We start from the raw sequence: 25,251 nt of genomic DNA, 5'->3' as shown, positions 1-25,251 counted from the left end.
CTCACTGGTGTTTTAGCAAACTCTTGTTTCAGTCTCTAACTTTAGCTCTTCATTTTAACTTCTGTCTCTTTAAGGCTCCCACACCACAAACCCCCTCGACTCTGATTGGCCAGCCCTCTGAGGGTCTGTAGGGGGTGGGGCTTTAGGCAAGTCTTATTAGATCTCATTTTATTTTAAGAACTGAGCACTTTGTTTAGGTTACAGATAGTTACATGGATTTCTACGACAAATGAATCCAAAGAGGTTTGAAAATCTGCACAAGTTTTGATTGAACATCAAGGCTTGTTACTTTGTATACATGTTTAAAATACATGAAAGCAGAATACCCCCTCTTTAAAAGAAATAACAATTTATTACATTATTCTGGAGACACATGGCACAGTTCAGCACAGCATCTCATCCAGTTGGTGGCGTTTCCACTGACTAATCCTGGGACAGATCCCCAAATAAACCCACTTTTTGAGACCAATAATTGCTCTTTGTTTACTGTGTCGCGTTTTTCTTCGTTGGATTTATTAGCGGGATACACTGTGTTGCTCTGCTTTGGGGTTATGCTGTTAGTTAACTGATGCAGCTATCGGCATCCGGCTAACACACTGCCTACCACAAGGGGGCATGGTTGGCTGTGGAAACGCAAACAGAACCAGGCTTAACTGAGCCAAAACCGTACCAAACTGTACTGATCTAAACTAGACTGCTTGGTGGAAACGGGGCTTTAGAAAGCGGACACTTGATGATAACAAAAGACAGATTGCACAAGATTCTTCTTCTTCTGATCTTTAATCAGTTAGTGTGCACAACAGAGCACACCACACACTAACCGAGTCTTCAGCAGAGTATCGGCTTCTTCAAGCTCAGTATTCCAAATCGTGTGTAGTAAAATCTGACTTAACTTTATTTAATTTTATTTATAGAGCACTTTATAAACAAACACAGCTTGTGCCAAAGTGCGGTACGGCAGGAAAAAACTGGAGTAAGCACACATGGAGCACATTAAAATACATGATAAAAACACAGCGTAGAAAATAAATAAATAAATAATTTTAAAAAGAAATGAAGGCAAGAGAATAAAAGTAAGTTTATAAGACTTAAGTGTAAACAACTATGACTGATAAACCAGAAAAAGTCTTTTATGGACAAAATGACTCTGAACACACCCTACTTTCAGACATCAGACAATCGGGCCTTTGCTGGCTTTGATCACAACTGGGAGATCGCAGCAAAAATCAGCCTCATTATCCTGTAGTGTGTACCCGTCTTAATTTGGTTTGCCAACCGCCAACAAAAAAGGAAGAAGTTCTCTGCTGCAGACAAAAAAAGTGTCAAGAGTCACTTTGAAAGTGATGACATTGCCGGCCACTTCAGGAGGATGAGCTGTTTATATTGCAGTCTGCGACAGGGCCCATTTAAAGACGCAATTTGAAAAAAAAAAAAAAAAAAAAAAACAGATTTGAGAAATAAAGCCTGTAGTGTGAACGCAGCCTTTCATTAAGTTTTGTTTTTTTAAACATTTGTTTTTATTTTAGTGAGGAAGCGGACGCCTGAAGCTAAGCATGTGGGCTGCAGAGTCTTCAAAGACCTGTCGTAGGCTGTTCCATCGATCTGACACAGAAGCATAAAGGGGTTAGAGTTTGATCAAATCTGAATTAAAATAAATTACGTGCCCCATCTTGAATAGTTTGATTGATTAACAAACCAAGGCAGCTCTCCATTCTTTGATCCACGAGGATCAGAGGGAAGTCAAATGTACCTCAACAACCTCATTTCACCCTTCACTTTTAGCTGCTCTCTGAGCTAAAATCAGACTAATCTACAAACCATTTCTGAGACCGGCTCCATCTTGGCCCCTTTTAAGCTCACACATCACATTTGATTCAGAGCCCTGCTGTGATCAGGGAATAATCAGAGCCTTTGTTCCCTCTATCAGAAATAATGTAACCTGCCGTCCGGACTTTCAAACAGCATGTACAATCTGACATGAATAAAGACCTGTTTTAATCAGCTTTATTAAACCGCTCCTGCTCTCTGAGTCCCGCTGACAGAATTAACCTTCCCGAGGCTCCACGCCACCGCGGTCAGCGTGCAATCTGTCAAAAAAGTGGAACCCCAAATTGCACACGCCTGCAGCTGTGTGCGAAGGCCTCAGACAGACAATGAGCGGCACAATGGGCCGGGCTGCACCATTAGCCAAGAGGTTGTCATGCCAACGTGACAAAAAGGCCACAAGAAGGATTCATACTGAGCTTCAGCCTTGAGGCCCTTCACTTCTCTGTTTTCTGTTGCATCATTATTCACATTGGAAAAAAAGGGCTGTCCTCTTCTTAGAGCATCTGCAGAGCAGCGACCACAGCGTTGGCATCGGACTCTCCACGAGAAATACATTAACGTGTAAGAACAGACAGTCCTATTGAGCAGACAACCGTGACGACGGTTTGAACCCTGAATTAAACCAGTGAGACCATCAACGACTGACAGGGAAGAAAAGACAAAAGCAGTTCATCAAGAGATGTCAAATGAGGATAAATCTGAGTGTTATTGGTTTGATTTGTGGGAATATTCAGAAGAGGAAGCAGAGGAAGTAGTCTCATACTTTACACGAGGAAACGTTTTAAAACAACAGTAAAATACTTCAAAAAAGAGAAACATTTCTGTATTTTAAGCCAAATTTTTTGGAATAGTCTGAAATATGTTTGTTGAAATAGGTTAACTTCCTCCAGGAACCAGGGTCCAAGATGTCCCTGTCTGGAGGGAAGTTCCAGGAACTTGATCTAATAACCTCTAAAAATGGTTTCTTTGAGCCTTCATTGCAAAAAAAAAAAAAAAAAAACTGGGGTCTTATCAAGCGATTTTTTCTTATTTCTTGTAGAAAATGTATTTTTTGACTTACCATGAGTCACATTCACCCGTCCAGTCCAGAAAAAATGTCTTGTTTCAAGTTATTTAAAGACAAAATGAGGTCTGAATTGCTTGTTACAAGTTGAAATAATCTGCCAATGGAACAAGAGAAAAGTTGCTTGTTTTAAGACATTGATCTAGTTTCAAGCAAATTTTTCTTATTTCATTCGCAGATTTTTTTTTTCTTACTTGTTTCAAGCAATTCAGACCTCATTTTTTTCTTTACACAACTTAAAACAAAACATTTTTCTAGACTGATAAGTTGAATAGAAATACAAAATACGTTATTAATCCCCGAGGAGAAATTCAGGAGGAGTCACAGCAGCAATCAAGAAACAAAAGTAAGAAAGTGTATAGAAAGTGCAAAAAGATCGAAAAGAAAATAGATGCTGACAGCTTGTCCATCATTCTCCAGTTCAGCCAGCCTCCACCTCCACAGGGTCTAGGACTGAGCTTCACAGCAGGTGAAGCTCTTCCAATGTGGCGTTGGTGTCTGATGTTAGCTCTGTTAGCCATGTCTGTGAATAGCATGATGCTACTCTGCCCTCTGGTATTCCCTCTGTTGCTGGGTTGGATCTTACGTTCCCAATAACGATGGATGGAAGGACAGGTCGATGGTCGATGTCGTCACTTCTTAGCTCACACCTGAGAACCAGCACGTCGTCCTCACCTCCTTCTCCTCACCTTGTTGGGGAACATCCAGCCTTGCACCAGTTAGCATTGACATGCTACAGGCTGCTTACAGCTGATTTCACATGTAAACAATGCAGCCATGGTTACATGTAGGATCTCCAGACAAACACAGGCGCAAAAGTAGGAAAAATATCACTGAACACAAAAACAGTTTGGTGTCCATGACCAACAAATGAACCAGCAAAGTAATGATCCACACCAAATGCAAAGATGACGTAAATTACAAGAAACTGACAACAGTGTGGTGCCTACTAGCAATGTCAATGTGGTTCATATCAAGTGTGATATGAAAATTTTTACTTCAAATTTGACAAAAATACTTAAGTTTCAGAAAACTGGAGACCTTCAGAACATGTGAGTGGATATCCAGTTTGCAACAGCTGTTTAAACACAGAAGTCCTCGGGAATGGGTCCTAGATTAGTTTTGAATGTCCTCAACCAACAGCGTCACACGTTAAGGTGAAACACTGGTTTACTGCTGGTGTGATGGTGTTTCAAAGAAGCCTAAAACAGGCTTTAAAAGGCCTTTGTTGTTGTCTTTCTGCCCTCTACTGGTCTGGCAGTGTAAAACAATTACTTTTATTTTTAATATGACGCTGACCTAATTTGCATAATCTTCACAGGACTTCAAGATTAATGAAGAATGAGTAAACAAAAAGTATGAGCTTAATTTCCTACATGACCTTTGACCTGTAGTCCATCTACTCTGAAGGACTCTGTGGATCCTGAACCACTTACAGTACCCTTCCTAAATATTCAGCAGGCTTGGAGTTCAGTTGGACCATCTGTCTCTCTTTTGAAAGCCCAAAACAAAAAGGCACCATTCATTTGCTGCCTCCTTGATTCCTCTTTTGTCTGTGTAATTTGCTTTGGACATGCCCAGCTCTCTCTCTCACACACACACAAACACACACACACACACACACACACACACACACACACACACACACACACACACAGCTCACATCTTTGTGTGCCTCACAGTGGGACTCTGCATCCAAACAAACTGGGATGTATGGTGGTGAAACCTCTGGGTACCAAAAACATCTGAATCTCTCTGTGTGCTGCACAGTGAGCCGGTGTGTTGCTGCTGCATGGAAAACAAAGATGAGGAACTTTGGGCTGTAATCCTCTGGTGGATCAGGGTGAAGGAAAGTTGAAGATGAGAAATGTAAAATCTTTTGAAACAGTGCTTTTTCTCTTCCACATTGTTAGAGAGACAATTTTAGGTTTGGATGATTCTGCAAAATTTCCACATCTCTGGTGCTGGGTTCTAACAAATCCCACCCTAACCAGTAGAAACAGCTTTCCTTTCTGCAGCAACTGTTTTTGGAGTCAGTTGTCTGTTTTCACAGACTTTTTACAGCCAAGATTTAAAGAAGCACATTTTCAGAAGTGTCTACAGGAGACAGAATGTGCTACCTGACTTACCAAATTTTGTAAGAAGCCAGTAGCTTTCTTGATGTCAACTTCCTGGTTCCCAGACTGTCACATCGGCCCTCTTCGCTTTTACAATCATTGAAAAGAAAGTGTCCTAACTTCAAAAGTTCATGATAGAATGTGCTACCTAGTCGGACAGAATGCAACACCTCTCTTACCTATCATCTTTGGATATAGCAGTCCACATGCTACCTGACTGAACGTGCTACCTAGTTTCTTAGAATGGCTTTTTTCTTATTACTACCAATATAGTTTGAAGCAAGTCGACAAGTTTAGACATGTTAGAATGTGCTACCCAATATGTCAAATAGGGCAGCTAAATGCCAGAAATTTTCAATATTGGAAATTTTTAAAGGGATTTTTACTTTTTTGAATTTATTTATTTATTTATTTATTTATTTATTTATTTATTTATTTATTTGTTTGTTTGTTTGTTTATTTATTTATTTATTTATTTATTATCATTATTGTTATTATCATTATTACTATTATTATCATTATTATTATCATTATTATTATTATTATTATTATTATTATTATTATAATTATTATTATTATTATTATTATTATTATCATTATTATTATTATTATTATTATTATTTTAGAAATAAAAAAAAAACTTTTTACATGGGCATATACATGTTTAAATAAAAATTAAACAGTTTGGTTCATTTATTGTCTATGTATGTAAACATGTCTAATGCCATATTTTTAAAAGACATTATAAATGAATTTTCAGGAAATTTTTTGAAATTTTCCCTGAGTCTAACTGCCGTGAATATAGGCATAAATATTTGTCATAAACAAATAATCATGTAAAAATACCTGATACAATATCAATAAATGACAATTACCAGTTTTTGGAACCGTAGAATTTTAATAATTTCTTTCACAGAACAACAAAAACTATGAATTGTTAAAAAAGAGGGAATTATTGAGCAATTGTATTTTAACGAACATCATTTCCGTGAAAACGAGAGGCTTAAATGCAACAATATCCTGTGTCGGCCTAAAACTGTTGTTGTGTAAACAGCTATAATGAAATATGCCCCAGAACTAAATTATCCCTGTTGCCTATTGTTTGTCACTATTTTGATTCTGGGGCTGAAGCCTGATGTAAAACAGGACAGTGACGTATGAAGAAAAAAAATAAAGGTAATTGCAAAACTGCACCAGACCAGTAGAGGGCAGTAACATCTGTAGGTAAGAAAGTAAGTAACCTGATCCAAAACATTTTTGAGAAAACATTTTAAGAAGCAGTCAAACAAAATTCACTACCAAACCTGTTAATCTGACCATTTCTTTGACCCACAGTTTTTTTAGGACTGCGCTCTATTTTTAGAAGTGACAGAATGTGCTACCTAATCTGCCAAAATTACCTACTTCACTTTACCCAACATTTTAAGGCTATGTTCAGATTTCAAAGGTTGCTATCACCTAAAGGAATGTTCTACCTTGTCTGACTATCCCCAAAGGTGGCAGACCACTTTTTTGATTTATTTTTTATTTATTCATTTATTTATTTTTTAAGAGGCTGTGGTAAAATTACAGATAGGCTTCTTTACCTGACAGCATTACCTCCCTTTTCATGTATAGGTCAGTTTTTGTGGTCTTAACCTCCAGACAGAATGTGCTATATACAGACGCTACTGAATGTGCTTTCTGTTTCCATAATTATCTTTTGTTGCCCAACTGTTGAAGAGATACTGGTCAGTTTATATGGATTACTTCCTGGCAGAGTGCTTGGAAAACCTGTTGGAATGATCTACCTTTCTTGGTTTTGAAGGTGTAAGTGGTCTGACAGAATACCCTACCTTCCTTAAATGCTTTTTCCTGTTCAGTCAGGATGAAGGTTATCAACCAGGTAAGGTGGATTTATGTAACAAACCTGGACGGTTTTTTAAAATTGATTTGTTGAAGAATTCCATTAATGTTTTAAACCTTTCTTTGATTTAAATTCAGGCTGAAACAAACTCTCTGTTTCCTGAATCTCATCAGTATCCCGTGACCCCCTTCTTATTCACCTGGATGTTTTTGGATAGATTTAAGAAAATTAAAAAAAACACATCTTCAGAGGGTAGCTGCTGAAGCCAGAGAAAAGAGGAGGGTGTGCAGGGACCTAGAGTGGTAGTCATGGCAACTACTCCTCTGCTGCTGGGGGTAATGATGCCATGGTGACATCACCCACTACTGCATCGTCAGGGCTGCATCCTTCGAACCTACATTCACACACAGACGCACATCGCTGCATGTTTGGCCACAAACCAAGAGGATAACCTATAAGAAGTCCTTTGTAAAAACATTGTACTGTTCCTTTAATGTGTCCTCTCCTTCCAGAGCGTGTAATCTAGAAGAATCCAGCTCACTTGAGATAAAATGAAGTGTTCTTCTCTTATCTCAGCATCTGCTGCTCTCTGTCCTCCAGTAATCGCTGCCCCCTGCTGCTGCACTTCACAGCACTGAAGCCCTCTGCGTTTGTGTGTGTGTGTGTGTGTGTGCGCAGTGTGTGTGCGTGCGTGTGTGCGCTCTGTGCATCATTAAAAGACAAAAGGCAGAGAGACCAAAAAAGGCTTCTACAATAGAGCAGAGGTGAGCAGGTGTAGAAGCTGATTCCTGCCACATGAGGGCGACAAACAGCTGCTGCTCCTCAAACTGGGAAGACAAAGCCTTCAGATATTCCAGTCGCTCATTTTTATTGTTGATTTATTTAGCGATTCTTAATCTTAATCTACTGCAGGATTATTCTGCAATTTAAAAGAAAATGAACTGTACAATTTTCCACTTTATTCCCAGGACAAAGAAATGTGTCACGGTTTAAAAATTTACATCAGTGGTCAGGTGCAAAGCTGACTTTTCAAAATCAAGAAACAGGACTAAAAAGAAGGATGGAAATCAGTTCCAAATGTAAAACAACGAAGAAATGAAAACCCAAATATGTACATAAAGCATCCTAACATTTGATTTTTCAGCGGTATGATTGTGAGATCTTATTGAAGTCTTTTTAAAGAGTCCCAAAGAGTCCAAAGATGCTGATCCAGAATCAGCAGAGCGAGAGTGAGATTCAGGCTGCAGCTTCACACCTCTGGCTGAACAGCACCTCTACTACTTTGGGGTCAGCAAGAGTTGAAAGGTCGCCGAGGTCCTTCTCGTTACGGGCAATCTGCCGCAGGATCCGCCTCATGATCTTTCCTGTAAAAGGATTAGAGTCAGGGAAGAAAAGGGACGACGGAGGTGACTGACTGAGTACGGGAATGGAGGAGGATGAATGTAAGAAGAAAGTGTTACCTGAGCGAGTTTTTGGGAGTGCAGGGGCATTTTGGATGAAGTCTGGTGTGGCGATGGGTCCGATTTTCTCCCTCACTGATTGAAGATCAGAGAAAAAGAATCAGGAGAGAAGAGTCTTTAATGTTGAGGATAAATGTGGATAAAACGCAGCACAAACTGACGCTAAGATAACTCCCTGTATCAACAGCCCTTACCCAGTCTCTTGAGCTCCTCCGCCATCGTGTGGTTGAACTCTCGGCTGTCTTTGAGCGTCACGAAGCAGTACAGACACTCGCCCTTCACCTTGTGAGGCCGGCTCACCACGGCGGCCTCAGCGACGGCTGGGTGCTCCGTGAGGGCGGCTTCTACCTCTGCTGTGCTCATCAGGTGACCTGGAAATGATGTAATATAATAGTACTTGAATTGCCTTAAAGATCAACAATCTATCTATCTATCTATCGTAACGTCTTTAAAGGGGGGGTATTCTGCAGAAAATATCACAAGATATTCATGAGCTCTGGAAATTATGAGGTTATCACTGAAGAACTGTTAATGTCACATTTGAAAGAAGGGCCTCAAACACCAAGGTCTGCCCTTAAAGGGGCTGTCCAATCAGAGAGACGGGGGAGCCTTAAAGATACAGCTGCTAAAATGAAGCATTTCAGACAGAGGCTGAGGGTTTTCTGACAAAAAGTGATTGTTCTGAGCTACTATGGGGGCACCAAAGGGACAAAATAAAGACTAAAAAAATTCCAATACCCCCTCTTTAAAATTGATAAACAAAAGAGTTAAAGCCTGCAAGTCAATCTGCTCAAAGATTTTGAAATATAACTTCCTGAGACTGACTTAAAGACTGTTTTTATTATTAGTACAGTACCTGACACGTTCAACATGTCGTCTATCCGTCCAGTGATCCAGTAATATCCATCTTTATCCCGTCTGCAGCCTGAGAGAGGAAAAGTGAGAAGTCAAGCACGAGTTTGTTTTTGGCATCTGGACTTCTTCTGTCTTTTTCTGTAGCTTACCGTCACCAGTAACGTAGAAACCAGGGAACTTCTTGAAGTAGGTGTTCTCGAAGCGTTCGTGGTTTTTGTACACAGTGCGCATTATTCCAGGCCAGGGTCTCCTGAATACCTGTGGCCAACCAGAGAAAAAGGTATGACTCTCACAAATGCTGTCAACGAACAGCATGTAGACGGGTGGATCACTTTTCTCCTCACGGGGAAGGAAGAAAGTTTTGTCGAGTTGGGCACAAACTTACCAGATAACCCTCGGCCTCGCCTTCCAGCTCCTCTCCGTGTTCGTTGAGGATCGTCGGCTCCACCCCGAAGAAAGGAAAGGTCTGAAATATGAGGAGTGGATTTCATGTCAGATAAGTGTTCTCTTTTATTAAACGGGCTGCGGTGTTTCTGCCTGCTCGTAACCTGGATTATAATCTGCACAGAGGCCAAATGTGAAAAAATGGTACAGCTCTTGCCTGAGCTCTGAAGATACAGAGATCTAAAGCAAATACGGTCCAACAAGATAGTCCAAACAAAAATATATCCGCCAAATAATCCAAATAATCTTGAAACAGGATGTAAAATCCTTTGTAAAGGACACTGTTCAAGAAAACTTTGTGATATGTGAGGTAACTGTGGCTTTATTAAAGGAACTTTCTGTATGTGTTGGTTCTGGCACCCCCTATGGACAAAAATGAATTAGCAGAATTTTTCAGTGCATGTCTGATTATTGTTTATTGACAAAAAATCTCCCTCCTTCTCTCTTCTTCCAAGTCAAACATCACTTATCAAGCCATAGCTGCGAAACATGCAGCTGTAATTGCATTCAACTAGCTACAAACTTCTCACAGGAGCTTTAAAGAGGGGGTCTTCTGCTTTCCAACATTGTAAACATAAAGTTACACTGCTTGGTGTTCAGACTAAACATGCAGATATCTAAACTGCTACATATTCATATGGTGTAGAAATCCCTGAATCTGGTCCAAAAAACTAAGGATGGGCCTCCAGAGAGCTGGCCAATCAGAGTGAAGGGTTTTTTTGGAACGGGGGGACCTTAAAGAGACAGTAGCCAAAACAAAGTGTTTCAGTCAAAGGCTAAATTAAAGGTTTCCTATAATCAAATCCCACAGATTATGCACCACACTGCAAACAACTGAAATCTTATCAAGTTTTATTTATTGTATTTTCAGTAGAAAATGTCTTTTAGACTTAACATGAGACACATCCACCTGAAAAGTCCAGAAAAATCTTATTTCATGTCATTAAAGACAAAATTGAGGTCTGAATTGCTTGCAATGAGTGAAAAATATCTGCCAAATTTTCTAGAAAATTTCTTCCATTTGCTGATTTTTTTTACTTGTTACAAGCAACTCAGACCTCATTTTTGTCTTTAAATAACCTGAAACAAGACATTTTTCTGGACTGTTTAGGTGAATGTGGCTCATACTAAGTGTAATAATACAATTTTTCCTTAAAATTAGAAAAAAATATATACTTGATAAGATTTCAGTTTTTTTGCAGTGGCAGTAATGTGAACAGAAAGTCAGTGCGCATGAGTGAATGTTGAAAACAACAATGTGAATAGAATCACATCAGTATGAGCTGCTCTGTGAATGAGGTAACTTACAGGAGAAATTCACCTCAAAAATACCAACTTTGGGATGACGCAGCACTTGTTATCAATGATGATTCTCCAGATTCTTTAAGTAGTATGAAATTATTTTTATCCTTAAATAGGAAACATGAACAAACAAGAGCAAGATTCAAGAAAGGAAACAAGATCAAGATTCTTGCAACAATTCAGGGAGACAGAAGTCAAAAAATATCTGTTATAAAGAATTCAAGAGAAGGCTATATTCTTGTTTCAAATTTTAGACTTTAAAAGGCAACTCATCAGGGTGGGGACACTTGAATTTGCTAAAGTGATTTCGTTAAAGAGGGGGTATTCCGCTTTGTTATACCTTCAGCATTGATACGAAGTAACAACAGCGGATGTTCAGACTAAGTCTGTGCAGAATTTTAAACCTTAACATATTTATTTTTAGTAGAAATCCCTGAATCCAGCCCAAAACACCATTGTCTGCCTTTAGCTCTCCCTCCAACAGGCTTTTAGAAGGCTGGCCAATCGGAGTGAAGGGGGTTTTTGGAGCGGGGAGTTAAAAGAGACAGCAGCTAAAAAAAGGGTGGATTTCTAAACTCCAATGTAAGAATATAGGTTTTTTTTCTGGGCTGTAAATCAAGTAAAGCTGCTACGATGGCACCAGAGGGACAGAATAAAGCCTTAAAAAGGTACAATACCCCCTCTTTAAGTAGAAGTATATAATGAGTGAGAGGATGGTCTGATAGGTGTTAAAAGAGATGATTTGACTTACAGCAGAGCCAGGTTTCAGCGGGGTGGCTGCAGGCAGGGGAGTCACAACGTGTCCTCCCTGTGGAGGAAGAAACATTAAAGGTTAGCATGATGAATCTGTAGCTTTTTGGTCGTTAAACTTGTGATGGGACTGTTGCGGTATGAGGGGTTTGGAGAGGTACTCACTGTCTCCGTCTGCCAGAAAGTGTCAACAATCGGACACCTGCCCTGGCCCACAGCATCGTGGTACCACTGCCACGCCTCAGGGTTGATAGGCTCACCAACAGTACCCAGAATCCTCAGGCTGGAGAGGTCATACCTGGTAAAGACACAGGAGAAGGCAGGGCTCAGGTACCTGACGTCACAGCTCAAGAGTCTCAACACAGGGAGTCTGGGAAATTCACAATTTTTATGCAAAAAAAAACACAAATGTATGTGTTTCTCTTAGCTGACACTCGGAGGCTGCAGACGCTTACTTCTGGAGAGGTTCCCGTCCGTACTTCATCAGCAGACGGATGGCTGTGGGAGCTGTGTAGAACTTGGTCACTTTGTACTTCTCGATAATCTCCCAGAAGCGTCCTACATGTGGGTGGACTGGAATACCTTCAAACTGGAGAAAACACACACACACAAACACACACAGATAAAAATCTGTAAAATGACTGATCTGTGGTGTGATTTGATGATTCTCAAACTCAGTCTCACCAGGACGCTCGTAGCTCCGTTTGCTAAGGGGCCGTAGGTGATGTAGGAGTGCCCGGTGATCCAGCCGATGTCTGCGGTGCACCAGTACACGTCGTCATGGTGATGGTCGAAAACGTACTTGAAGGTCAGTGAGGTGTAGAGCAGATACCCAGCAACTGAGTGGAGAACACCCTGTACCCAAGAGGAGGAGGGAACATGAGTGAGGGGATTAGAGGATGACGGAAAGCAAAGTAAGAGGGCTGTGACATGTATGCAGGTGTGTGTGTGTGTGTGTGTGTGTGTGTGTGTGTGTGTGTGTGTGTGTGTGTGTGTGTGTGTGTGTGTGTGTGTGTGTGTGTGTGTGTGTGTGTGTGTGTGGGATGATTTCATGCCACCTGTTGCTCTGAGCCTGTGTTGTGTGTAATAATAATGTATACTGCACACAAACACAGCTGCAGGGCTCAAACATGATATCATCCTAAAACATGAGCTCTTATTGAGAGTCTCCTCACTCCTCCTGCGTCTCACCTTCGGTTTGCCAGTGGAGCCGCTGGTGTAGAGGATAAACAGGGGGTCCTCAGCATCCAGCCACTCAGGCTCACACTCCTCAGGAGAGTCTCTCATCGCCTCGTCCCACCACACGTCACACTCTGAGTCCCAGGGGGTCTGAGAGCAGCAGGAAACCAAGGAAACACATAAAAACCGCTCATTACATCTGCTCACATTGTACACCAAAACCACAGGAAGTGGACTGACTGTAATTTACTGTACACCTCAGGGTAGATATTGATATCAGGGGTTGGATCATTCACACTTTCCCCACTCTGAAATCTGAGCCAGTGTTTATGTCTTATTATTGGTTTAACAGCTTAAAATGAGCCATCTTTTCAAGGCCTGAGAAATTCTTATTTCAACATATCAAAACACAAAAATTACACCTTAAATACTTGTGAAGAGTAAAAAAAATCTGACAGCTGGGCCAGAATAATGTACTTGTAAGACATTATTTTGATTTCAAGTAACTTCAACTCCATTGGCAATTTTTTTTACCCCTAACGAACAATTCAAATGCCATTCTTGTCTTTTAATAACCATTAAAAAATACATTTTTCAGGATTTGCCAGATGAATGTGGCTTATTTTAAGTGTAACATTTTTTTTCTGCTGAAAATTAGACAAGTACTTGATGGATTTCCTTTTTTGCGGTGGGATTTGATTTTTTTTTTTTTAATGTCAAGTGGTTAGGGTTAGGGGGGCACTAACACTGACACAAACTGACCTCACAGGAGCAGCAAAATAATACATTTTCAAATGCATCAAGAAAACTATTTGTGTCTTTAATGTCTGGTTAACCTTATGTAAATTATGTCAACAAAATGCCACCTACATCCACTCTGTAACAGGGGCGGCTTTAGGGGTGGGCCTAATGGTCCTAGGCCCACCTTAAACTTTTCTTAAAAAAAATAAATTAATTAATTAATAATAATAATAATAATAATAATAATAATAATAATAATAATAATAATAATAATAAATAAGGAAATAAATATATAAAAAAGTAAATGAATAAAACAAAAAAATTAAGGGACATTTTTGTCAAGAAAAAAAAATTCCCTTTATTATCATTATTTTGTTGTTGTTAGATGCCCTGTCTTTATAAAATTAAAACATTCAGTGACTTAATACTGGTAGGACTAGAAAATCATTTTGGGAAAGACTGTAAATTTTTGTCTTTTATTTAAATGTGGTTAATGCCACTGCTCAGCCTAAAATAAAGAAAAGTTGAGGGGGCGCAGCCTGCTGGTGTGTTACAAAGCTACACCTTGGCCAATACCATGAGGAGCAGTTGCAGGTAGGTCAGCGTGATGCACTAAAACATTATAAAATGCAACCAAATATGAAAGGAGCAAAAAGCATCCAAATCTGCTTTAAAACATACAAGTAGTAGTATTAATAGTAGCACATGTGTATCTATAAAGTTATCTGCTTTTGTAATTTAAGATCCACCCAAAATTAGTTTGTCCCTCCTAAACTGAAATCCTGGCTTCGTCCCTGCTTTGTCCCTGCTAATACATAGATGATGATATCTTATCTCATTTTGAAAACACTTAAAGAGGGGGTACTGTTGGTTTCTTTTTGTCTTTATTTTGTCCCTCTGGCACCTCTGAACCTCACACTGGTGTTTTAGCCTCTGCTGTTTTTTTAAGGCTCCCAGCTCCAACAAAACCCCCTTCCTCTGATTGGCCAGCCCTTTGGAAGCCTATCAGGGGCAGAGCTTGGTGTTTGAGGCCCACACCTCACACATTTCATTAATGGAAGTAAGGAGATCCTTATGAGAAGATATTAACATTACAGCAATTTTCGAGAATAGCTTGTAAAGATTTTGATAAGATCTCTTAAATATGGGTAAGAAGAATACCCCTTCTTTAAGTTTGAAAATTGAACTGTGTCAAACAGCCATCATTGCATACCTGTAGTTTGTTACATGCAGCGCCGCTTCTTGTCTTCAGCGCATGATGTTTGACGACGAGGCATTTATTGACACTTGACGACGCTCTGTGAGGATGTGGGAAAGAAAAAGGTGTGAATCACTGAAGAAAAAAACAGTTCTCACTTCAAGATATTTTAGTTTACAAGCATTTATACCATGCAGAAGTAACAAAATCATCTTTAACGAGGGGAGAGTATTCAAGTTCAGACTTTAGATGTAAAAAAGGTGAAGTTTTAGGTCAGAAACCAAAGCTTGTGTTTGTTTTGCTGCATGATGCATTCATACGATGGACCCCTCTTTAAAAATCTGTCTTCTCTAGATAACAACCCCCAGCATGCATTGTTCCTCGCTCATATCCTCCCCAGGCTCATGCTGCAGGGAGAGAAAAGGAGAGACAGCGGTTTGGACTTCCCTGATCAATCTGAGCTCCCCTCATGTTGCCCGGCAACTCCATAACCTGGAAACCAGGCGGTGTGTTTCCTCCACATCCCTGATAACAGGTGATAATTACAGTGTAGCTGGGTGTGTGTGTGTTTGTGTGTGTGTTCAGTGACTCATATGCCAGGGGTTGAGGCCCATTAGCGTCAGCCAGAGTAAATAAGAGCACTCTGCTTGGAACAGAGGAGCGGTTGGACCTACTTTTCTCTGCACTTCTCCAGAGCCTCGTCTGTGATCTGCTTCAGGTTGATCAGCTTCTCTCCTCGATAAACACCATCTGTGTGTCGCACAGGGATGAGGAGGGAAAGAGTGAGGAGCAGGTGGAAAAGGAGGAAGATGCTGTTGTGTAACAAAGAAAAAGGCAGGGAGGCGTGTTGTACCTGCTGTCACCAAAACGCAGCTCTGAGCGTCCATGATCCTCTCGCACAGGGACTCAGAGGAGAAACCTGCAAACTGAACAATAAAAAGCACCGTTGGTTTGTTGAAACTTAAAGAGGGAGTGTAGTGTTTTTGTTTTGTCTTTAAACTTTCCCTCTGGGCCCCCCTGTTGTAATCCTACATGATTTACAGCTCAAAAAATACACATTTTTCTCTTACTGGCTTTCTAGAAAACCTTTATTTCAGCCCCTGTCTTTTTAAGACTCCCTACTCAAAAGGCCCCCTTCCCTCTGATTGGCCAGCTTTGAAGAGGCATTTCAGGGGCAGCCCTTGGTGTTTGAGGCCCCTAAATGTGTCACGATCCAGTCAAGTGATCTTTATGCGATGATATAATTTCAATGAATCTCTTGAAGATCTCGTAAAAATCTCACGTCGTGTCATCTTCCACCATTTATCCTGTCCTTGGCCACTTTCACCACCTCCTCTGAGGACCCGTTAACACAATAACAGTTTTAGGGTAAAACACAAAAAAATTGTTGTGTTTTGGCCTCAAATTTACACGGAAATGGCATTTTAGCTGACCTAAAATGCAAACTTTTGAAAAAGGCCTCTAGAGTGGAATTTTTCTGAAACGCTGCCGACACCATTGACATCTAAGCAGTAAGCCGATGTTTTTAGTGGAAGCCTTGACGTCACGGTCCGCATCGCATGAGTGCACACAACAGTCCAACAGTGCCGTTGTTACGATCACCGTGAACTACCGTGTTGAGCTTGGGCTGCTCAATCTACTGTATCTGCTTTCTGTCTTTCAACAAAATGAGCATCTGATCCTCCACTTCTGCTCTTAACATTCACCAAAACACCAGATGATTTGCTCAACTCTACTTCAGTGGAGATCTAACAAAAGCGACTTCTGGACAAGACGGTTATAGCATCAACTACAGGTCTGGCATGCTTGATACAGCGTTTTCAATCCCTTGGCGTTTCTGTGTAAGCACAGATTTTTTCCACTGCATTTTAGCGTATTTGGATGAAACGTTGCTGTGTAGGAGATACCAAGGCGTTCCCAGGCCAGTCGAGAGATTAATCTCTCCACTGTGTCCTGGGTCTACCCCGGGGTCTCCTCCCAGCTGGACATGCCACCTTCCCAGGGAGGAGCCTAGGAGGCATCCTCACCAGATGTCCAAACCATCTCATCTGGCTCCTCTTGATGTGGAGGAGCTGTACTCCCAGGTCTGAACCCTATCTCTGAGGCTGACCCCAGACACACTGCAGAGAAAAGCTCATTTCAGCTGCTTGTATCTGCAATCTTGTTCTATTAGTCACAACCATAGACTGTATATAGAGTGGACAGTGTGGCTCCGCCATTTATCATTGTACGGTTTTGAAGCCAAAGCAGTCTCAGGTGCCACCATTGTAGCAGTTTGGAGCCAGAGTCTGCTCAGTAGAGATGATGAGGGATTCTGGGAGAATCTGAGTGGAGCTGGGTGACAAAAATAATAATAATTTTTTTTCTTTCGAGAGTCTAATCACTTCCTGACTCTACCTCCCGACATATTTTACAATCCCTGAAAAAAATACATGAGAACAGCAGCTGACAATCATCGTTAAATGTTACATAAAGCCTCGTTTTTAACCTCGTATAACTAATGAAAATGAAACTTTTCAGAAAAAAGAGGACTTGGATACAAGACAGCCAAGTAATAGCTCCAAATCACCACAACAATTGGACTTGAGAAACATTTCTACGAGGTGTAATAATTTTTTTAATGTTTGACCACAGCCCATCTGGAATGGCTGGAAAGCTGGATTTTTTAACCTATACTGCAGCCAGTCACCAGGGGGAGCAGTTTTTGTGGAGACCTTACTTCAAGCCCAGCAAGCAGATGTCCATTTTTTTTACAGTCTATGGTCACCACCCACAGCTCGTGGCCAGAGGTGAGGGTTGGAACATAGATTGACCGGTAAATTGAGAGCCTTGCCTTCTGGCTCAACTCTGTCTTCACCACAATGGACCAGTGTAGCGCCCAAGATACTTGAACTCCTCCATTTGGGGCAAAGACTTTGTCCCAACTTGGAGTGGGTAGTCCACCCTTTTTCTTGCTGAGAACCATGGCCTCAGACTTAGAGGTGCTGATCTTCATCCTAGCTGCTTCACACTTGGCTGCAAACTGCTCCAGTGTGAACTGAAGGTCAGGGTTTGATGAGGCCAACAGGACCACATCATCTGCAAAAAGCAGAGAGGGGATCCTGAGACCCCCGAACCTGACTCATGAAGATCTCATATTTATAATATATTTAAGGAATTTCTACTTCACTGTTGCTTTAAATCCATGTTTCAATTATGGGTCAGCAGATTGTGGTTTTTAACTACCTGCAGAGTTCATAAACCCTGTCAAAGAAGCACTAATAGGTTGCGTGTTAGCGCACTGGGAGGGAGATAAATGCTAGAAGATTCTCTTGCCTTCTCTCAGAGAGGGTTAAGATGATTGTCATTTTCTGCACCAGACACTCATGTTCTTGCCAAAGCCGGCAGCTCACACAGTCTAAAGTTTCAGCGTTGGTGGCCACATTATGAATCAGGTCACTGACGAACTCCGGACTCAGCAAAATGTCACCTCATGCCCGGCTCTGTCTGCTCTCTAATTCATGCCAAGTTCATCTGAAGAGGCCTCTGTTCCTGGATGTTCACAGCTATTATCTTTGAAAAAAAATCAGATTTGGACAATTTACAATAACAGACAAGGTCGCGCAGACAGCAGCCTGCCAAAAACAGCCCCCGACTCGTAAAACAAACCAACCTTGAAGCAGGCTGGAGGTATTTTTAACAGGGCTGCTAACCTTTAAACGGACGTGGAAGGTTGGAAAGCGAAAACAGAGCCAGCAAACGTCTGACCCATATATTCAGTGCAGGTGCTGCCAGCGCTGTGTTCACACAGCTGATAACTACAGGAGTGGGGCAGAAATATCAGGAGCTGATGTTTTCTCCTGGAAACGAGGTCAAAGCTGCAAACTCTGCGAACCTTGGTGTTGACAGTTTGGAGAGGTGACTTCATTTGGTTTGGGGTGACATGAGGAGAACAGTTTCCAAACAGACTGGAGCTTGAATGTTCAAATATTGGTTAAAAGCGTTTTTATTTCAACCCTGATTAGCTCAACCAATTTATCTTCATCTTCTAGGACAAACCTCATCACCGCACTCACCACGATGGAGTGAACAGCACCGATTCTCGCACACGCCAACATTGTGACGACCAGCTCTGGAATCATGGGAAGATAGATGGACACTCTGTCTCCCTTTTTCACACCTTAAGCAAAGACAAAGCAAAGACTTGGCTGAGTCAATGTTGACTGAAGGTGAGTTTCATGAGGTTGGACATGGGCCAGATACTGAACTGTATGTACAATATGCAACAACTACGTAGGACATAGAGCTGATCAAGGCATGCTACGACTGCAATTCATTCGACATTTGCCCCCCTTAAAGTTATTTTCACAAGTCTTAACTTCTTTGGGCAAAGTTGACACTGAGGTAACATGTTTGTTTCTTACCCATCTTCTTCAGGACATTCGAACAGCGGCACACCTGGGTCAGCAGCTGGCGGTAGGTGATGGCCATGTGGTGGTCAGGTGAGTTTCCCTCCCTGAGGAGACAACAGATGTTTCGATTACGTAAATCCTAAAACAAAGGGTCGTTAGTCGGTCTTTGACCACTTGGCACAACATTTTATCAGCCGGTAGAAGGAATAAACTGAAGCAGACTTCTTTATTCATAAACATCTGCCATAAATATGTATCAAGACTAAATGTGGAGTTCCACAGGGTTTGATCCTCGGGACCTTTTAGTTTCAATGCTTTGTGTTATAAATTTCCATTTACATTTGCCAACATATATCTGTTAAGATGTCTCTCACAGTGGATGGCTGCAGTGCATTTTAGCTGGTAAGTACATTCAAATTGTATTTTAGAGCTAATAAAGTCGCAGATTGTCAGAATTGTTTTATAGTCACCTCTACCCTCTCTTTTAAGGTTGCTTCACTTCTTGCCCTGATGTTTCCCCATTCGCATCTTGCATCGTTTCAACATGAGCTTATCTTGTTTATAGAAGGCCCAATAGTCAGAAGGCCAATTAGTCAGAAAGCCAGAAAGCCCATTAGTCAGAATGTCAGAAGGCCTGTTAGTCAAAAATCCGAAGGCTCATTAGTCAGAAAATATGCTTGAATTTGAGAATGTCAGCTAAATCCAAACTAATTTTCTGACTAAAGGGACTTCTGATTTTTGGACAAAAAGACCGTCTAACTAACAGGCCTTCTGACTGACCGACTGAGAATGAGGCGGATCCTGTTTCTACCTGTGTCCCACTGCTGTCTGTGTTTACCCCTTTGTCCAAGGTTGTTTTTTTGAGTGACATCTTTGATTTGCAATCCAAGCCCTTGCTTAGTGTGTCTTAGCTGTGATTTTGTGTTACTATGCTATCCGTGTTTTTGCTAGTGTAGCTGAGATTTTTTTTGTACTCTTTTTTTCTTTATTTTGCTTCCAGATGAGATTTTGTTTTGGTTACTTTTTTGACTTAAGAAAATAAAGAATTTTTATGTTATAATAGCCATACATTTGTGTCTTCCCTGCTGGTTCTTGTCACAGAAAGTATCATGACAGAGTTAGCATATGAGACATAAATGTCAGAGACCGTCTAATGAGGTGAGTCAGAGAAACAGACAAAGACTGGTGTTATTGTCCTGTTCATACAGCACTACTGGTTTGTAGTTACTGGTGTTTAATTTGCATCAGTTGCAAAATTTGGGATTTGTTCCCTCATGAGATAAAATACATTCTTTTTTGCAAAAAATATAATTTCCCACATTTAACTCTTTCATCAGTGGCTGTAGTTCTCTGCTCACTTATTATCTCATCATTTTTGCTGTCATAGATCCAAGGTAAGACCTCAAGCAGACAATAACTTATGCCGTAAACACCAAGTTAGATATAAGCTAGTACGCCGAGAATAGCTGCTACTATTTTTTCTGTTGTAAGATCCATTTCTTTTTTCTTCTTTTAGCCAATATTCAAAGTTGAGTTAGCCTTGCTTTCCCTTTTAATACAACATCTGGTTAAATACGCAGTTTACAGTTTACCCTGGAGAAATTATGGACAAAACTCACTTGTTTGGTACCAACACTCAGTAAGTAGTATTGTGACCACAAAAGCTCTATAATATGATGAAGACACATGTTCTGCCTGATATAAACACAAAAATCAAGAGAAACTCAAATTATTTAGTAAAGTAATGAAAGAACGTTTTTTAAAGACAGTTATTGTCCAAGCTCAAACGTTTTTGCTCCATATGCTAACTACTGATAATTATTTGATGGAAAAAAAGAAAATAAAACAGTATCCTGTAGGCTTGTAATGTAACACAAAGACTTAGAGTACAAACAAGATTCAGAAAACATAATCCACACCTCTATCTCTGCGGACTGCTGTAATAGGATTTTCTCAGATCTTTCTAAAAAAGCTCACTGACAGCTGCCACTCTTTCCATTTTCTGCTGCTGCTTCAGATCCAATAAGAACTGAGTGAGACCTGAGCTCATGACTCCACTTCTCCATAAATCACTGCAATGTCTGCGACGCATCTTTTAAGTTCTACTTACTCATGACACACCAAATGATTTTTAAACATAAGATTAACCATTCAATCCTTTGTGATAAAACCCAGACATGTTGATCCACTGAGGAGGTACTGGGATCATTTTCAGGCTTTGATCATCCAAACATCTCTTGACAACAACGCTTCTGCTTTATTTCACATTTTATTTGTCTTAAAATGATGCTAGGGATATTCTAAACTCACTTGTAAGAACAATTAGGGAAAAATTTGTAAAGTTTTGAGGAAAATTTGAGCGAGATGGAAGCTTACCTGTTTCAAGTATGGATACATTTCACTCATGGAGGTATAGATGCTCCAAAATCAGAACTAACTGTGCTAAATCTAATTTTTTTTTGTGTCAGAACTCAAATATAGAAGATTCAGGAGAAATACATGGACTTAAGGACTGAAATATCTAAATTACAGCTCTTGGTATACATAACAACTGCTATGAGTTTTTTTTTAAATTTTTTTATTTTTTTACATATTTCTCTTTTTTATGCAATGTGGTTTTGTCACGAAACTGATGACAGCTACTGTGGATTATTTGAAGTTTTGTCTTTGTCTTCTATGTTTTAACATGTTTGTGATGTCACCCATTCATTTCTAATACTGAGTTTTGAAGCCTATTGTCAATGGACACCATATTTCGAGTAAGGGTGAAGTAAAGAGATGGGCCTTTAGCTCCTTTATGGACAGCTACAGGGGTTCCCACCAGGAAACAGACTGTAAACATGTTTATTTTAGATGAATGAATCTGCGAATTTGAGTTGGTGTGTAAGAGGTTTCCTGTGTTTCTGCGGCCAGCCTCTAGTGGACGTTCAAAGAACTGCAGTTTTAACACTTCCTAATGGGCTTTTTATTCTAGTTGCTTCCTACACTTTAGTTTCTTTGTCTTCTTGGTTTAAAGGGACAAACTCATGTCAACTGGAGCCGACAGGTGACATGACAGCTTAGTAAAGGACAAATTCATGACCTAAAAACACCTGCTGAAGACTTTCTGCAGCACTCAAACATCTGTGATAGCTATGTTATGCTGTTTGGACAAGGTGTGCACGAAAGTGAAATAAATGTTTGACAGGTCAACATCTGATACCTTAAATACAAACATAGCAATAACACAGCTGAGGGACCGGATCTTCCTGGTATGGTGTGCTGGAGCTGGCAGTCAAGCAGATGAGTTATGTAAGTCCTTTGATGTCGTGCAAACACTGTGAAGACACTTGTGTGGGTGATGGCTGGCCGGCCCCTGCTTGGTTTCATTGAACCCCCATAACTGCTGAGCTGGCACCACTATATCTATATTTGCTTAGTCGACAGAGTTGACAGAGCAAATATGAACCATAATTTAGTGTTTGAGAGGCTTTATGTGTTGTTATCACGGTTTGAGACTAACAACAGGTAACTATAGATACAGGGAAAGTATATGTTTTCTTTTTCTTATTGGAATAATAGCAAGATTTACTCCTACATATAACTCACAAAGTTTTTATGAGTCTGTTGAATGGTTAGATGGTGCATTATGTTCTTTTTAATTCTGGTAATGTTCTCCCTGTTGATCCTGAAACTGATGGACTGACACTGTGTTGTTCTGAGGGTCTGCTTTGGTTCGCTGGGGTCACCACAGAGGACACAACAGTTGTTGTTGACTGGAATACCTGACATAACTCTACCCAGCGCCTCCCATCAATGCCATCATTCATCCCAGACGAACGTTGTAGCTTACCAGTAATAGGCAACCTTTTCACCCAGGTTCCTCTCCCTCACCAGCCTGTCCAGGACATTATAGCACATGTTGGTTTTGGCCCCTTCCATGCATCTGATATAAATGTTCCCTTTTGTTACATCAAAGTTGTACTGCAGAACTGGACCTGTTGTAGGCTTTTTCCAAAAGAACTCATCTGCAATCTCTTTCCAGAAAGCTGCAAGAAAGTAAGACTTTGTCAGAAACTGAGAGCAGAAACACAGATCCTGTGCATGCAGACGTAACCGGAGGGGGATGATATTGCAAGGAAGCACTGCACTAAAAATAAAGATGGATTTGACCTACCTTCTGGATTCTCCAGAGATTTCCTGTACAGGGCCAGATAGGAGTTAAAATCAGACACGTGTGCATCCCTCCTCAGGTCATCAGGAGGGTAGTACATTTTGTCCTGAGACTCAGGAACAACCATTGTGGATGGACAGATGCAGACAGGCCTAAAGCATCAGAGGGTGGGTCAGAAAATGGGTTAATCTGGAGTCACTGCTGATCTGTCTGGATCCCAGGGAAGGTAAGAACACTACAAGGCCCCCTGTGCCGAAGCAACACAATTCAGCATGCATAAGAACCACCTCTAATCCCTGAGCTGCAGGCTCTAGCCCAGTCTGCTTAGGGCCAGGGCAGCCAATCAGCTCACATGGTGCGGCACTCCCTCTTTTTCATTGGGTAAGCCCTCCCTGGCCTGTCAGTGGCATTATTTTCCAGGCAAGTAGCAGAACGAAGAGGAGGAGGAAGAGAGGAGGAGGAGAAGGAGGAGTTGTGCTGCAGGACGAATGCTGAGGATTCAGGCAGGCGCTGGGGGGTGAATCTGACAGAGAGTATGATGAATGCTGTGAGAAAAGGAGAGAAAGTCAGGGGGGAAAACACCAACCTGCATTTTTTTACTCAATAATCCCTGAAAAGAAGCTGAAATGTGTATATTTTTGTTCTATCTGTACATCTTACTAGTTCAAAGTTTTGTCAAAATGATTTAACAGCTTAAAATCAAAACAAAACCATTAAACATTATCTTAAGTCAAGAATTACACTTATTTGCCTAACATTTTTTTTAATACCACTAATAATTACAATAATACTGCTACTGCTGATACTACTACTACCACCACTACCACCAACACCACCACTACTACTACTACTACTACTACTACTACATCTACAACACCCACTACTAATGCTAATAAAACTGATGGTTATGCAGCCTGCAGTTAGTCCAGAATGCCGCGGCCAGAAAACATGAGCATATTAGTCCAATTCTTGTGTCTTTGCACTGGCTCCCTGTTATTTTTAGGATTGATTTTAAAATTTTATTGTTTGTTTTTAAAGCTTTGAATGGACTGGCCCCTCAGTACATTATGGACCTTCTCCAAATCTATACTCCAGCGCGTGCGGTCGAGGTCCAAGGGCCAGTCCCAGCTTGTGGTGCCTTTGACGAGACTTAAAACAAAGGGGGACAGGGCCTTCACTGTGGTCGGCCCTAAGTTGTGCAATGCTCTGCCCCCCCACATCTGATCTGCCCCCACAGTGGACTGTTTTAAGTCTCGTCTTAAGGCCCACTTTTGTTTTCTGGCTTTTAACACTGCGTGAGTACTGTGGTCCTCTGTGTCTTTTATTTCTTTTAGTTTTTTTATAGTATTAAATATTAATATATATTTACATTCCTGATTTTATTGTTTTAATTTTTTTTTAATCTATTTTATTTGTATTTATTATTTTATGTACTATTTATTGTTTTAGTGTATTCCTGTTTACTGTTACTTGTTTTTATTACCTTAATGAGAACTAGCGGAGCTGTTTTACTGTTTTTATTATTATGTTTTTGATGTGCAGCACTTTGGTAACGCACTGTAAAATGTGCTTTATAAATAACGTGGATTTGATTGGATAAATAATAATAATAATAATAATAATATCGACAATGTAAAATATAAGGAGAAAGACTGCTGTGCAATGAAAGGCACATCTATTATGGTTTCAATGTATTCACTTATTTTCACTTAGATCTCTTTTAATTGTTTTATTTATCATTTTCACGAATTATTACAATATAAAATATGCAAGTTACCCTTCCTGGTTCCAAAGTTTAGAAATAATGTTAATCAATATATATATATATATATATATATATATATATATATATATATATATATATATATAATTTTCTTTTACTTTTCCGATTTTAATCTTAAAATATTGAGAACACCTCGTTGCAA

The 25,251-nt window shown here is 40.4% G+C and overlaps 1 protein-coding gene across 1 annotated transcript; it reads right to left on the bottom strand.

The window, feature by feature from the left end:
• Positions 1–7,807: 7,807 nt before the first annotated feature.
• On the bottom strand, positions 7,808–23,889 carry acss2l (acyl-CoA synthetase short chain family member 2 like). The gene is made up of 18 exons (XM_074688664.1): positions 23,330–23,889; positions 23,006–23,201; positions 19,186–19,277; positions 18,838–18,941; positions 15,636–15,708; positions 15,457–15,532; positions 14,798–14,882; positions 12,856–12,993; positions 12,349–12,519; positions 12,120–12,253; positions 11,830–11,962; positions 11,666–11,722; positions 9,554–9,634; positions 9,318–9,426; positions 9,170–9,238; positions 8,508–8,684; positions 8,314–8,388; positions 7,808–8,217 (listed from the first exon to the last, which is right to left on the bottom strand). The coding sequence occupies exons 1-18, from the start codon at positions 23,451–23,453 to the stop codon at positions 8,090–8,092; spliced, it is 2,022 nt and encodes a 673-aa protein (XP_074544765.1). The 5' UTR covers positions 23,454–23,889; the 3' UTR covers positions 7,808–8,089.
• Between the last annotated feature and the right edge of the window lie 1,362 nt (positions 23,890–25,251).

The sequence above is a fragment of the Halichoeres trimaculatus genome, unplaced genomic scaffold (genome assembly GCF_033239565.1).
Source record: "Halichoeres trimaculatus isolate MK-OKI-2021-1 unplaced genomic scaffold, fHalTri1.1 fHalTri1_scaffold_15, whole genome shotgun sequence".
NCBI lineage: Eukaryota > Metazoa > Chordata > Actinopteri > Labriformes > Labridae > Halichoeres > Halichoeres trimaculatus.
This window is presented reverse-complemented; position numbering and strand designations above follow the sequence as displayed.